We start from the raw sequence: 15,131 nt of genomic DNA on the forward strand, positions 1-15,131 counted from the left end.
TTGCATTGAAATCTTGACCTTAACCTTGTAAAAATTAAAAACTCTACATCCTAAAACTGCATTCAGTGCAATGGGACTTTTGACTGATGGCCATTCAGTTTATATTAAGAACTCTATAATCTACAACACTTTCTCCTCCTAAAAGTTCCCCACTATAAAAGTTAAAGAAGACCTAGTTATTATTTATAGTCCTGGCCATGTCTAAGTTACACTTGACAAATAACAAAAATTGAGACAAGTAACATATGTAGCTGAAGAAATTAGAGCCCAACTAACAGTCACTTTATCAAGAAAAGTGAGCAAGAAAAAGCATACTCTGGGAGATTTAGCTGGAAGGTAAATTATTTTTTAAAACAAAGCTACCTTACATTTTAGGTTTGTGTGTAGGTTAATCTTAAAATAGTGTATGCCCTTCATCTGGGTAAAATTATAATCTTTATCTATCCAATGACTTAGGGACATAGAGATTGGACAAGGGATAATTAATCTTAGATATCTAGCTCAATAGTCCTTGAAACCAGATTGTCCTAGAAAATGTCAACAATTTGGCCGTTCAAACTTAATTAAATTTGGGCAATCTGTATTCCATATACTAAAATATGGTTAGCTCCCTGTGATATATGTTTTGAATTAAATCTCTATTAGATTTAATTCATTAGGGAGGTTAAAAAAGTTCACCTAATGGTCAATTATTTCAACCATAATCATAAAAATCTTTGCCTGTCTTGATTTAAGCTTACTTACACTTTTACTTAGGGGTGTTATGGATGCAACTGGCAGCTTGTGTGGTATATCAGCAATGTACTGGGCACTTTTTGAAACAGTCAAAACAAAATCAGGCAAATCCATTGGTTGTAAAGCAGATCCTATACCTTCCAAGATAAAAAAATTAAATGGGTTAAACTTTGGAAACTAAGTTAAAAAATAACTACTAACCTGCTCTTAGTTTTTGCTTTTTTTATCTATAAATTAAAAAATTTGCAACTTTTAATTACTGGTTTTTTCAAAGAAATAACTGTCTCATTCTTTATTGTTAAATATTTAATATGGCAGTTCAAGAGTATGCAATAAACTAATAGATTATTTGTATATCACAAGAACTACTAAAGATGACATATGATCAAATGAGGGAGACATTGTTTGAAGAAATGGAAATGGCACTAGGAAAAATAATATAAACATAATAATATAAAATGTGTGTTTGGTCATGAAAGTACCATAAAGAGATCTGAACATCAAAGCACAAATAAAGGGTCAAATAATGTTTTACAATATTTGTCCTAACTACCCCAGATAATAACTTGCGGCTATGGCTCTACTCACATCGCGTCTACTCGTTGTTTGGAGGATTTAAATATTGACTTAACATTGTATCATAACTAAAGACGTTAAACATGGTTCACATAGTGCACAGTTGTGTACAGTTAGGACTTCCAGACAAAGGTCGTTCTGTTTAAGAGTTTGTTGTCTAATGGGTCTTACTGACCCTGGGTGTTTAGACATAAAAGGAGAAATACAGCTCCCCTTAGTTATCCGTACGTGGTTGTTGGACCTGATGTTACAGTGTCATGGAGAGCATCCTCTGATAATTTACAATTTTATTTCTTATTCAACTTATTAAAATTTATCTTATTTCATTTCAAAATCTAGTGGAGAAATCTAACCCTGTGTAGTCAAAAAGTTGTGGGGCATGGGTAATGTCATACTCTAGCTTGAGTTTAGCTTTGTCTTTGTGGGTAGATTCAGTACCACTAGTAGGGGAGTTTGCCAGCCTATTAATCTGTTTGACCAAGTAAGTATAAAAAGACATTTTGTATGAATTAATGTTGTAGAGAATGTTTATATAAAATGAATAGATGAAGCATTACCGGATAAAGATCTATTGACACAATTTCATATATGTAAGTAAAATTTAGTCATTCAGTTAAAAAATTATTTATCTTGCTGGGAAAGGATTCTTCTTCAATTATCTAGAGAAGCTAGAACATCAACTGCGACACCATGAAATCTGTCCCGATTTTGTATAACTTTTGCGGAACATGTTCCAGTTACGTCATATTTTTCTTTCCCGAAAAAGGGAAGGGGGAAAGAAAAAAAGGGAAGGGGGGAAGAAAAAAGAGATGAGAGAAAAGGGGGTTTTCCCCATCTCTTTTGAAGAGATTTTCTTCCCCCCTTCCCTTTATCGGGAAAGAAAAATATGACGTAACTGGAACATGTTCCGCAAAAGTTATACAAAATCGGGACAGATTCCATGGTGTCATCAACTGCTAGTAAAGGGATGCAATGCTATAACAACCTCTATAGGATATTATGTTAAGAAACATTCAACTGACAACCAACCATTTGATTGCAAGACCTTTGTATGTAAGTTTTAGATGTGTATGGTTATGAGTTTGTTTATGTACAAAAGCATTCTCATTACTGTGCATGGTAATGAGTTGAGCCTGTTGATGTGCCAAGGCATCCCCCTACTTTCAGACAAAAAAGGAACGATTTCCACCAAACTTCATTGTTGTAAATTTGCATAAAAATGACAAATTTCAGTCATTTCCAGTATCTTTATAGAGACTCAGAGATTGCTATTTCATGACTAAAATTAAATGTTTTAGTTGCTTGTACTAGTGGCGCAACAAGTAAAAAGAAAAGAGAAGTATCTGCTTTTCACTGGGAAATGGAAGGTTTGTAAATAAACAATTATAAAAACATAATTATCAAAACAATAGCAAGAAAACAATGAATTGTTAAAAAATAAATTTAGGAATAAGTTTTTTTTCAATAATTTTATGAATTGTTCAGATTTTAAAATTTTTTATTTTTTCTTGCTCAGAATTAAACATGTTTAACAGTATATAATATTTTACATTTTTACTACTAAAACACTATAGTGTAGGCATGCTAGAATTGTCCTATCGATTTTAAACTTTAGATGGTGATACCTTTAACAGTCGGGTGTGATTTAGAAAGCGATGCATCTCTTTTATCATAATAATGTTAAAATCCTGTGTTTACAAAATTGTGTAACATGTTTATATATTACACCTTTAAACCAATATTTTTCTTATTGATTTTTTATTGTTAATTTAATGTAAAAACAAAAACTGTTTAGACAATGAGCAATCCGAGTCCCCTTACAGAGGCCTGGAAAGATGGAGAAGACAGACAGACACAGCAGATTCTGAGCCGCTGGAAACACAAGAAGAAATCGATCTTAGATCCTATGGAGCGATTCTCACGTAATTTTTTTTCCGTAACAAAGTTAAATTTGATTTAATGTGATCATTTAGAGAAGCTAGATCATCATCAGCTTGTAATTGTATGCAATACACCCATGGATATTAGGTTATTCACTAGGGTGGGTCTATTTTGGACATTTTTTTTCTGAGACCAAAGCGGGGATCTGCAAATGATTTTAAAGAGTATAATACACCTCTGGATGATTTAAAATTTATCCTTAGTCTTAAAACCGCTGACGACCAGACATTCAATTGTATAGCTATTTGTAAATGGGTGTAAACAATTTATTGAATCAGAACTATGGCTTTGGCCGTTTCAAAATATCTCGTTCTTAGACTGAGAAAATCTCAAAAAACCTCTACAAATTGGACAATTTTCAATCAACCTTTAAAAATGGTGTTTTTTTTAGTAATTTCTTAGGCTAGGAACAAGATATTTTGAAACGGACTAAAGTTCCTGATTCTACTCCTCAAGGCCTTTCCTGGGAGCACTATGAAGCCATAGTTCTGATTCAATAAATTTTTTACTTTCATTGACAAATAGCTATACCATTGTATGTCTGGTCGTCAATATTTGTGTCATCAATCAGACAGCAGCAGAAGGTTATATTTTTGACGTCTCTTGTATGGCATGGTGTGCGCCAGACTCGAACCCGACACCTTCCCGACAGCAAGCAGACACGAGGGTTTCAAAGCGTAAGAAAATGAATTAGAAAATACATATATTTCATGCACTTTTTCACTCACCACATTTGTTCATTAAAACATGTTAATTCCATTTATATGAAAAATTCATGCTCAATGTATTTTTAAATGACAAATTGCTTTTTTGAAAATTATTAATCGATGAATTCCAATGTTGCCGCTAAAGTTTGCCGCCAGACAAATATGATTTTAATAGAGACTAATTTTGTAAGCAATGTCTGTGTTTAGCCTTATATCTTGCTAACTGTTGGACAGACATGCTTCTTTTTGAGAGTGAAACTTTTAATAAGTGCATGGACGATTTATTACTATTTTTGGGGAAAGCACTTTATTATCTATTAATTTTATTAAATATTTCAAATATGTATGACATCCGACGTCAAAATCCACTGAAATGTCTGTTGACCAATACTAACTCACTTCCTCTCTTTTAATTTTTTTTCTTCAAATATTAGTGATGCTTATTGAAATTTAATACTGTTCTAAAAATGCCTGAAAAAAAACAATTTAAATTCTTGCTTTGGTGTCTCATTTTCTGTTAAAGTTAATCTACTCTTTAAACAAGTTACCTTATTTATTTTTGATGACTAGCGGTTTCGCCTCTGGCATATAGAAGGGAAGTGTAGAAAAATAGCCTAAAACCAATTCAAGACTTCGATCTGAAATACAAATTAGACTAAAACCATCAAAAACCAATGTAAAACTTCCCTAAAATGGTTCATTAGTTACAGAAATCTCAAGCTACAGAAAAAGAAGCCTTTCTACTTTATATTATAAGATTGTTTTAAAAAAACTTTAAAACAATTTAACTATAAATCTTAAAATGTTATTTTTTTATTATAAACATAACATTAGAATTATTTTTATTTTCGGAATTTTTTACGCTCCTATTTAGAAGAGGAATGGGGGGGGGGGGATAAAGTCGACTCCCACTCCATTTTCAACTTTGATCTCAAAAAGTTTTCTTATTTATTGGTTTCTATCCTCCAAAATAGTTATAAACCTTCTCAGGACCTATGAGAAGGTACATTATAAAGGAGAACAATAACGGTTTTGTGTTTAGCAAAGTCCTTTTGTACAGACAGAAAAAGAGACATCCTGTTACTTTAAATAAGTAAACTTTATATATTTATTGTACACGTGTATTAATGTCTGAACTTTCCCTATTTTGAAATAATTAAATAGAATCAATAAATGAATTTGTTTTGTTATGAAATTCAAAATTAACCGATAACGATAATTAGCTAAAGCTAAAGTAAAAACTGCCTTATATATTACTAGCGGCTACGCCCCTAGAAGCCTCTAGGGGCACTGATAGGAGGGGGAAAAGTCGACTTAATCCCATTTTAAATTTTAGTTTCAAAAGAGTTTTAAAAAATATTTTTGGGGGAAGGGGGGTAAAGACACCCTCTCTAAAAATAGTTTAAAACCTTCCCAAGAACTATAAGAAGCTTCACTGTAATGGAGAACAAAATCGGTTCAGCGGTTAGCAAGATCCTTTGGGACAGACAAATAATGCTTACTACTTTATATAATAGGATTAGAATTATTCTTTATTTTCTTTCTAAGGTTTAGATTTATTTAAAGAAGTGAAAAAGAACATGTATTATTACTTGGATTTTAAACCAGATTACCAAGTACTCTAATAAAGTAAAAATTATAGCTGGAAAAAATAAGCTATCCACCCCCTCTCCCAATCCTCTCTACTCCTACTGGATAAATAAACTGGACAATAAATGATGTCCTTGCTAGCAACCTAAATTGACGAGAATTTTTCCCCTGTCATAATATCCACGTATATTTCATGTCCATTAAACAGATCTATAGTATAGATGTATATACAGACAACTACCTCCCTTCCTTTTTCAAAGACCTCTTTTGTCTGCTTCTAAATCATTTTCTGCTACTTGGCTGTGTTAAAATAAGCGACACCATTGGTTGATTTTCAATGACCCAATAGAAAGGCTGCACAAGACGGTTGCGATGGGGAAATACAGTTATTAACCCTTTCTCCCTCTACAAAAACATGAATTAGTGTCAGTTTGAGTTTTGCAAAGTGTTTGATATATATTTAGATGTCTATATTTAAAATACTATTAATTTTAATTGAAAGTATAAAGAGTACACATTCTGTTAAAACTAAAATAAGTAAAGGGAATCAATTTTAAATTGCATGTCAATTTAAAGTTTTGTATGCCTATATAACTTTTTTGAGGAGGTCTATTTTTTGGATATACAAACCCCACCCCCTCCCCCAAAAATAAAAAAAAATTGAGCTTTCAAGTAATGGACCACATAATAACACATGTCATTAGCTTAAATAGTAGTGTGCCGCTTGCTGTCTGGTTGGTGACGGGTTTGTGTGGTACACACCGTATTATACTATAGGCGTTAAAAATGGTACCTACTGCTGCTATGTCAGGTATATGATACTGGTAGTAAGAATAGTTGGCTTATTAACTGGCGAAAATCATTTCCATGCATAATTACAACTTACAGACAAAGGTCATGCCATCAAATGGTTGATTGTCTGTGTTGGATATTTCTCATTACAAGCGGATGTTGCCCATGGTTCTTTGGATGATCACTTCAAATCAAAGGCATTAGAATCACCACCTTATGGTCTGTTTCTCGAGGGAGTATACAATTTAAATAGAAAGGTTTGGTGATTTTGAATTTCTTGATTGAATTTACAACTAAATGATAAAACTATTTTTTTTAAATTTTAGGTATGAGTGCGGAAAGGGAAGAGAGTTTTTACCCAAAGGAGCATTGAAATTAAAGCTTAATTGAATCTAAAGTAATTATTACAGTGTCCTGTTCTAGATAAATTTTGTTAAAATTTTGGTTCCCAGCCAAAATATGGTTAATTTATGCACAAAAAAAATTACCCATGCAAAATATTTTTTGTAATGCAAAAATTGCGATGGTACAAGCACTGCAAAGTTTTTAACATCTACAAAAAGACCTGTTTTTAAAATCTGCAAAAAGACCTGTACCATCTCAATTCTAAAGATTTTCATAAAATTTCAATTCTTGTGTGTCCTTATAAACCTGAAAATTTCCAAAAAAAATGGGGGCCGACTCAATTATAACATATGAAGGTGTAGCAAGTACCATCGCAATTTTTGCATTACAGAATTTTTTTTGCATAAATCAACCATATTTTGGCTGTGGGCCAAAATTTTAACCAAATTTTTTTTAGGACGGGACACTGTAGTAATTTTGTATTAATAATGAGATAAAAAAATGTTTTCTTGAATATTCTAGATTTAACCTCAGGTATGCCAGGGCTATTTTATAGTTAGATCAAGTTATCATAAGGATAATATTTTTGTTTTGTTTTTACAAATTATATGATGATAGTAAAATTTATGGTGTTTGACATGTGCTTATAGACAGTAGTCTGTAAGTATTTAAATTCTGAGTTTTGGAGATTGATTAGTTTAAGGAAAAATGAATTTTTTCTCAAAATTTAAATTTTTTTAACCTTATTTTTGGGAATTTACGATATTTGTAGAGGTAAACATTGAATTGTTCTTTAATGCTTTATTTAAATGCATGCATGTCAGGTGGTGACAAATTCCAAGACACATATCCAAACAGGACAATCTATTGTAACTGGAACCAGACCTGGACCCTTCATAATACTCTGGACGAATGTGTTTGGGTGGCCTGTCTTTATCCACCTACAGTGAGTATAACTAGCGGCTGCTCCCCTATCATCTATGGTTCTATATTGGCCAGATAGATAACCTAAAACCTTACCCAGACTTAATTTTAAAAATGAAATAGCCTAAAACCTTTTCAGGAAACTTTCACTGTAAAAGAAAACTATATTGGTTTAGCAGTTACCTAGTTCCTTCACTACAGACAAAAAGGCTTACACTTTGTATAATAGGATACACCATTTATCAGTCCTACTTTACCTGATTCAAGAAGGAAAATTACGTAAATGAGGTTATATGAGATGTGTGTAGACCCTTAATAGAGGGGCGTAAGGGAGTTTTATGGGGATTGATACACCCCCCCCCCCCACTAAATTTGGTCAGGGGTTGGACACACAACCTCCTTCTGTACACCTCTGGTTAAGATACATGCCTTTTGTTTCAGCCACCTTTGGAGAACAAACTGCTAAGCTCCTGGCAAGGAGAAACAACAGAATTTGGTGGCACAAGTAATTACACCTGTGCTACTGACAATATCTTCTTTGAACATGACAAAGAACTGGAAGCTTATGATGTTTATTGTCAAACTGATGGTAGCTTTACTGAACCTGATGAATGGCCAAGGTGTCTTGCAAGTAAGATTTAATCTTACTTCCTAGGGCATGGAATTTACTGCATATCATATTGGTATTTTTGAAATTTGAACTTATTATCTCATAATGAATCACACCAATTAATATATTATATTTAGGTGTTGATTGTGGGGAGCCACCAGCAAGACCTGGAGCAGGAACCTGGGAGTGGAGTGGTAACTACTCCTATGGAACACAAATATCTTACACATGTGGACCCTATGGAAAATTTTGTGATGAAGATGGAAATTGCCTTGAAGAAGTTATAGGTAAAGAATTTCCAGAATTGCTTTGAAACCAATTAATACCTGCTGGATTATAACTGGTTCTGAGCTATAATGAAAAATCATGTAATATAATGCATTTAAACACTTTCATAGTAATAATCTAACTGAAAGCTTCAATGTAGCTCCTTATTCAAAGGAGAATATTGACCAATCATCAAATAAAAATACATTTAGAGTTAAGTTTCTATCATAGCTTTCATGTGACTTGACATTTTATTTATCAAATATTTGCTTCCATTTTAGTTGAATGTGGTTGGAATAAATCCTGGGTGCCGGATGTACTCCCTAACTGTGCAGCAAAAGCTTGTCAGGTACAGATTTGAATCTCAAGATACTTTTTGATAATTTAGAGCATTGTAAAACTCATTCAAGAAAAATATGTTATTGGAGAAGAATAAACTACTGACAAGTATTAGAAAAAAACTATGTTATTGTAATTAAAGCCAATTAAATTATTTTATGAAGTACAACAGTATAATTTACCTTTTGTGTTAATATCAGGACATTCCTTTCCCACCAAAGAAACTTGGACTGGTATACAGCCCAGATGAGAGGAATAATATGACTCTAGTATCAGGTATTAAGATCTATAATTAAATTGTTTCTTGTCCTCGAGAAAAAGTTGTAAAATTTATCCTTTACAGATTGTGCCCAAAGCAGAACCTTAATATATTTTAACCCCTATATATCATAGCAGAGGGCTAAAACCTTCTGTGTGATTTTTTTTTCATTTTTAGAGTATAGCAAAAGCAAAGCCAATCTTTTTTGTCTTCACTGCTTTCAATTAGCAAGATCTTTTTATGGTCATTTTTTAACCTAACTTAAATTGCCTATAAAATGAACTTGAAGCACAAAATAATATAAATTTTAAAATTCAAACAATTATTTTCTGTAATTCAATGACCCATTCTGGTTTCCTGGTGTGCTTTGACCGGCAGGATGGTGTTACTCCAAAATTCCAGTTATGTCCAATTACTAAAGTTAAAATGCCAATCAATAATAACCTTAATTTTTTTACATAATGTTAAAGAGACTGCAAAAAAAAAGAAGTAAATAAAGAAATTTCCCCTCTCCCCCTTCTGATATTTTGTGGTTAAAAAAGATACAGAAGATGAACAATTATCAAATCAAAAATATTTTTATCTATTGTCCTATAAACAATTGCTAGAAGCTTTATTTTTGTAGAATTTACCCGGTATAATCCATCAATTCCCATGAAAATTCCTTTCCCTGGACCCAGCCAATGTGAAAAAGGACAGAAACTTATGCTTGTTGGAAAAATACTTGACAATAACCAGGTAACTAATATAAACAAAACAAATATTATGAGTATTTATCAACTGTCAAATAGTCTTACAATTTAAACAATATTCTAACTTTTAAATTATCTAACTTTCTAGCCAGCACAACTAGTCCTAAGAGCTGAAAATGACATGGAGGCATTCCATGTGAAACTAGATATAGCTACTGAAGAAATATCAAGGTGGATGGAACTTGAAGATGTAAGTTATTTTATCAGAATATGTATTTATTTAATTTTAAGCTATTCAGTTTGAAATCTTTCTCAGATCATTATGTTTATTTATTTATGACTTTTTCTTATTGTATTTTAGCAAGTCAAAAACTTTTACTCTTAAATTATTAACAGGGTGTGGAAGAAGGAATGGAAACTGATGTAGGGACAACTATAGATTTTGGTGAACCTATCATCATTGTGTAAGTTTATATGTTAATAGTAAACTAACAAAATGTTTTAAAATACACTTGGTTATAAAAATAAATCTAAACAGTTGAAAAATGAATCTTACCTATTAAATTCTTCAACCACAAAAGAAAATAATAAAAATAATTAATTACTAGGAGATTATGAAAGTCTCTCTTAATTAAAAGATTCCTCATTTTCTAGCTTGCATTGTGATGAAGATGGATTTTCTTTGAAGCTCAATGCTGATGCAGCTCTTCCACATTTCCTTCATCGGATACCTTTAGAAAACATTACCAACTTGTTGGTATATGGGGGCATTGAATTAAGGTAGGAACTTACATAGTATAAAATAGTACTTGAAAGTTATTTCTATACATTTATTACCAACTTAGAAAACTTAATAGACTACAATAGTTTTGAAGGTGTATAATTATATACATAGCAGTATGTAATTTATAAATACTTTCTTTGTGAACAAAATTATTTATATGAAAAACTGTAAAATGGTGTGATTGCAAAATGGAAGTAGGTAACTCTTATACATTTGAAAGACTTATATGATGGTGAGTGATAAAATTAGTTGTTTAAAGTGTAACATATAGTTATCTACCTATTTTGGTTTAAATTAATAATACTTTGATTGATCAGTTAAAGGTTTATGTCCCTTATTTTTTTTTATTAGCAATGAACTTATTTTTACTAATCTTCCCTTCAGTTATGCTGGGTTTGGATCAGAAAATATGGACCCTGCTCCACCTCTGGGTTTCAACCTAACCTATAGATGTTCAGATGGTATAATCTTTATATTTTGATTATCTATAATACAAAGCAGAATGATGTCTGTCTGTCAGTCTGTCCCTTAATATCTCGGTAACCACTGAACCGATCGGATTCTACTCTTCAGGGAATATACCTACTGGTCCTGTGGTGGTTTAGGCTATTTTCTTGAGGGGTGGGACACCTCTTGGTGCAAAGCCCCTAGATGCTAGGGGAAAAGCCGCTAGTTTCAAAGAAAGTGTTAGAAATATTCAATTATCATATTATTACCTTTTAATACTACAATCAATTAAGTAGTTAGACGTATGTTTGTTTAATAACAATGGGTGTGGTCATGATTTCTGTTCTGGTACATACTTGATGTCTTGTAAGCAGGTGTAAAGTAATGTCTTGAGAATTTGTGGGCGAGAGGGTTGGTTTTGAGGTGTAATAACACCAAAACTTCTGTCTATGGCAACATCAAGTAGGGAGGGAGATAATTTGTTATTGGGGGAAGAGTTAAAATATTTTAGGTTTTTAACTCAACCCATACCCTTCTCATTAGATGTGTTTGGGATGAAATATTTAAGTCCCTTAGCTGTACAAGCAAATGATAAAAAATGTTTGCTAGGAATGGTTTTTGATGCAGACTGGTTTGCTACACCGTTTGTTATGATGACATGCCAGGTTTGTTACTAAATTGTAGTGTTGCTTCTTCACCTGTAAGTCCTGCAAAAGCAAAATTGTATTGGGTAGAGGAAAAATATGAAATTATACAATTATAGCAATGTACATGTACCCGCGACCGTGGCTCAACACGTAGCGCATCCGCTCGTCGTCGGGAAGGTGATAGGTTCGAATCTCGGTCCGACACCGCGTCATAACTAAAGACGTTAAAAATGGTTCCTACTGCTGCTATGTCAGGTGCGCGACATAAATAGTTAGAGTAGGGGGAATGCCTTGGCCCAAAACAGGCGCAACTCACTACCATGCACAGTTAGGACTTCTCAGACAAAGGTCGTGCAATCAAAGGGTTGGTTGTCTGATGGGCAATCATAGGGCTTAGGGCTGACAACCCTATCCCATGTCCAAAAAAAGCCACATTGTTACAGAAACACTGACAAATTGTCAGCGGCCTATGCTCCCCCTATGGAGTGAAAAGTGCTTGTTACTGTTACATGTACAAGGTGTCCCACAAAAACTCTTAGTTTTTTTTTAAACTCTCTTTGTATTTAAGCCATTTTAGTGAAGTAAAAAAGTATTGATAGTTTATTACTGATTGTTTCATGGGATAATTATAGATAAAAACGCAAATTATACATAAAAAATTACAAGTTAATGTTCATAACATGTTCACAATGACCCATAAAAAAAGTATTTTTTAGGGTTTACAGCCCTTAGTTCATATATATTATCAAAAGTAGCATATGTCCTTTTTCTGTATACATTTCCACATAACCATATATAAAAAAATTTATTTTGCATACATTAACAACAAAGATTTTTATAGCTAAGGTTTTTAAAAAGTGACTAAGCAAAAGGTAACTTTTTACATGAAATTACTTTTTTTAGCAAAATTAAGATATGAGAAAATATGAGAAACAAAAAAAATTTTTTTCTCAAGAGCTTTTTAGAAATCTTGGCCTTAAAAATCTCCATTAATATGTGATTTTTCTTGTGTAAAATTGTATAGAGAACAAGAACATATGCTACTTTTGAATTTGATGTTACATTTCAAAAAAAGACTCTAAAGCCTAAAAAAAATACTTTTTTATCTATAATACAAAGTAGAACGATGTCTGTCTGTCCGTCTGTCCGTCTGTCCGTCTGTCTGTCCGTCTGAAGCTTAAGATCTCAGTAACCACTGAACCGATTGGGCTCTACTCTTCAGGGAATATACCTACTGGTCCTGTGATGGTTTTAAGCTAATTTCTTGGGGGGTGGGACACCCCCAACCTCCCCAAAAATGAAAAATACACCCCCCCCAAAAAAAAAAAAATTTTTTTTTTTACTTTTTCTTTCAAAATCTAAAATACGAAAAATTAGGTTGATCAAACCTCTTGGGGCAAAGCCCCTAGAGGCTAGGGGCGAAGCCGCTAGTGGGTCATAAGGTAGATTTTATGGAATGTAAGACTTACAAAGTATACCATTGGAATCAGCTTCATTTACTTACCAAATAGGAAAAACTTTCATAATGTATTTTCATATCTTAATTTTATTGTTTATTTCACTACTTAATATCTAGGATTCTGGTTCTTTTGACGCACCCACCGATTGGGACAGATTTCAGTGCGTTATACGTGAGTATTTTTTCTTTTAGTACAGTTTTTTTAAGAAATGTATTTCCCCAGGGATCTAAAGGGATAGGACAAAGGCCAATAAATTTATGCTTAACTGTGTGTACCAAAGGATCTAGTTAACCGTTGAACCATTATGTTTCTGCTTTACAGTGTATAATCGTTCTCATAGGTCCTTAGACGTTAATACCCTCTTTGAAGGAAGGTACCACCACCCTCCCAAGAGAAATTGAAAAAAAATTTCACACCTTAAAAAAGTAAATAATGTATTATTGATATTCATTGCAATTATTTATGTATATAATTTAATTTCAGCTACCACAACAGAATGTTATGACTGCACAAGTAAGTATTTAAATTTTTAATTATAACTTTAGTATTTTTTAAATCGAAGCTTATCTATGATTAGAGTCTGTCCCTCCATCCATAACGGTTAGCTCTTTTCGCAAATTAGAATTGTTAGAATTGTCTTATATATTTCAAACTTAGCATAATGATTCAGTTCTGACACCCTACCGTTTCAGAGCTTTGCTCTTTTGGATGTTGTCATCCTTGTTTCATTTAAAAGTCAATCTACATTCTTCATATTTTATCAAATGCTATCATCCCCCTAACATTTTTATGAAGAAAATAATCCCCCCCCCCCAAAAAAATGAGAGATTAACTTCCTCCCCCAATAAAATAAGAAAGCTTGGACGTCCTTGACTAACAGATCTCCTTTGTGTTGTCATATCCCCTCTTTCTTGAAATACATTGGTACCTTCCTCATTAACAAAAAGTTGTGCAATAAAATAGTAGTTGGTTGTCTGATTTAGCTATTATAAAATACTTATAGACGAAATTGCGTATAGAGCAGAAATCTCTCTTAGCACTCCAAACATATTTACTGTGCATTAACATAAAGTTTCGCTATGAAGCTTTTTGGGTTTTTGCACAAATAAAAAGGATAATCCTTATAATAAAGTAACAGGTTGTCTGTTTGTCTGTCTGTCTGGACCGTAGGATCCCGCTAACTGCTGAGTCGATATGGTTCTTCTTTACACTTTGGCTTTCCATAGGTCCTGGGAAGGTTTATAACTATTTTAAAGGATGGTACCAATACCCTCTCAAGAGAAATCGCCATTAGAAAAAAATTTTATTTCTTCAAAACTAAAATAATAAATGTGGGGGTTCGAATTAGACCCCTACCACCTCAATTGTCCCTAAAGGACTCTAGGGGCAAAGCCGCTAGTCATAGGTAAAGCAGTAGATGTGAATTTTAATTGAATGATTATAATGAAATATTTCAAACAGGTAAGTATAACTTTTTTCATGTACCAAATTGAGATTTAAACCCTCCTCTTAAACATTATAAGTATATTTCTCGTATTCATTCGAATCCGGTGGATAGGAACCGGTTCTCATCCATACGAAACAACTATGTCTAGCATCGAATTATATCCAGCTTTCTACGAATATAAAAATGTACAATCACAAGATTAAAACCAGTTATTTTAGCCTGGCCTTTGGCACCTCGGGGCTAAACAAACTGGTTTTAATCTTATAACTGTACATTCTATATCCGCGGAAAGCTGTTTATAATACGATGCGAGAAATAACTATTCCTGGCTCTCATGAGATTGTTTTGTCCTTTGACACTGTACATAATTCTTATTTGAATGTTTTGCCCTTATTTTTTATTCATATTCAATTTTATTGTTTGTTTATGATATTTAATACAGGTATTATAAAACTGTTATTATTATTTTTTGTTGACGTCACCGAAACTGTCCCAATTTTGTATAACTTTTGCGGAACAAGTTCCAATTACGTAATATTTTTCTTTCCCGAAAAAGAGAAGGGGAAAGA

At 32.7% G+C, this 15,131-nt stretch overlaps 1 protein-coding gene across 1 annotated transcript in view; it reads left to right on the forward strand.

Annotated features, from left to right (window-relative positions):
* Positions 1 to 13,735, forward strand: part of LOC145331376 (uncharacterized) — a 30,178-nt gene extending 16,443 nt beyond the window's left edge. Inside the window, exons 20-39 of the mRNA XM_080176000.1 lie at positions 250 to 336; positions 757 to 839; positions 1,099 to 1,161; positions 1,854 to 1,901; positions 2,610 to 2,678; positions 3,107 to 3,233; positions 6,668 to 6,703; positions 7,509 to 7,632; positions 8,052 to 8,241; positions 8,358 to 8,507; positions 8,769 to 8,836; positions 9,027 to 9,102; positions 9,711 to 9,823; positions 9,926 to 10,027; positions 10,174 to 10,241; positions 10,432 to 10,557; positions 10,946 to 11,022; positions 11,618 to 11,673; positions 13,232 to 13,286; positions 13,599 to 13,735. Of these exons, the coding sequence (XP_080032126.1) occupies positions 250 to 336; positions 757 to 839; positions 1,099 to 1,161; positions 1,854 to 1,901; positions 2,610 to 2,678; positions 3,107 to 3,233; positions 6,668 to 6,703; positions 7,509 to 7,632; positions 8,052 to 8,241; positions 8,358 to 8,507; positions 8,769 to 8,836; positions 9,027 to 9,102; positions 9,711 to 9,823; positions 9,926 to 10,027; positions 10,174 to 10,241; positions 10,432 to 10,557; positions 10,946 to 11,022; positions 11,618 to 11,673; positions 13,232 to 13,286; positions 13,599 to 13,648 (1,768 nt within the window). The 3' untranslated portion in view covers positions 13,649 to 13,735. The remainder of the gene's footprint in view (positions 1 to 249; positions 337 to 756; positions 840 to 1,098; positions 1,162 to 1,853; positions 1,902 to 2,609; positions 2,679 to 3,106; positions 3,234 to 6,667; positions 6,704 to 7,508; positions 7,633 to 8,051; positions 8,242 to 8,357; positions 8,508 to 8,768; positions 8,837 to 9,026; positions 9,103 to 9,710; positions 9,824 to 9,925; positions 10,028 to 10,173; positions 10,242 to 10,431; positions 10,558 to 10,945; positions 11,023 to 11,617; positions 11,674 to 13,231; positions 13,287 to 13,598) is intronic.
* The last annotated feature ends 1,396 nt before the right edge of the window (positions 13,736 to 15,131 follow it).

The sequence above is a fragment of the Acartia tonsa genome, chromosome 11 (genome assembly GCF_053477335.1).
Source record: "Acartia tonsa isolate MP-2025a chromosome 11, ASM5347733v1, whole genome shotgun sequence".
NCBI lineage: Eukaryota > Metazoa > Arthropoda > Copepoda > Calanoida > Acartiidae > Acartia > Acartia tonsa.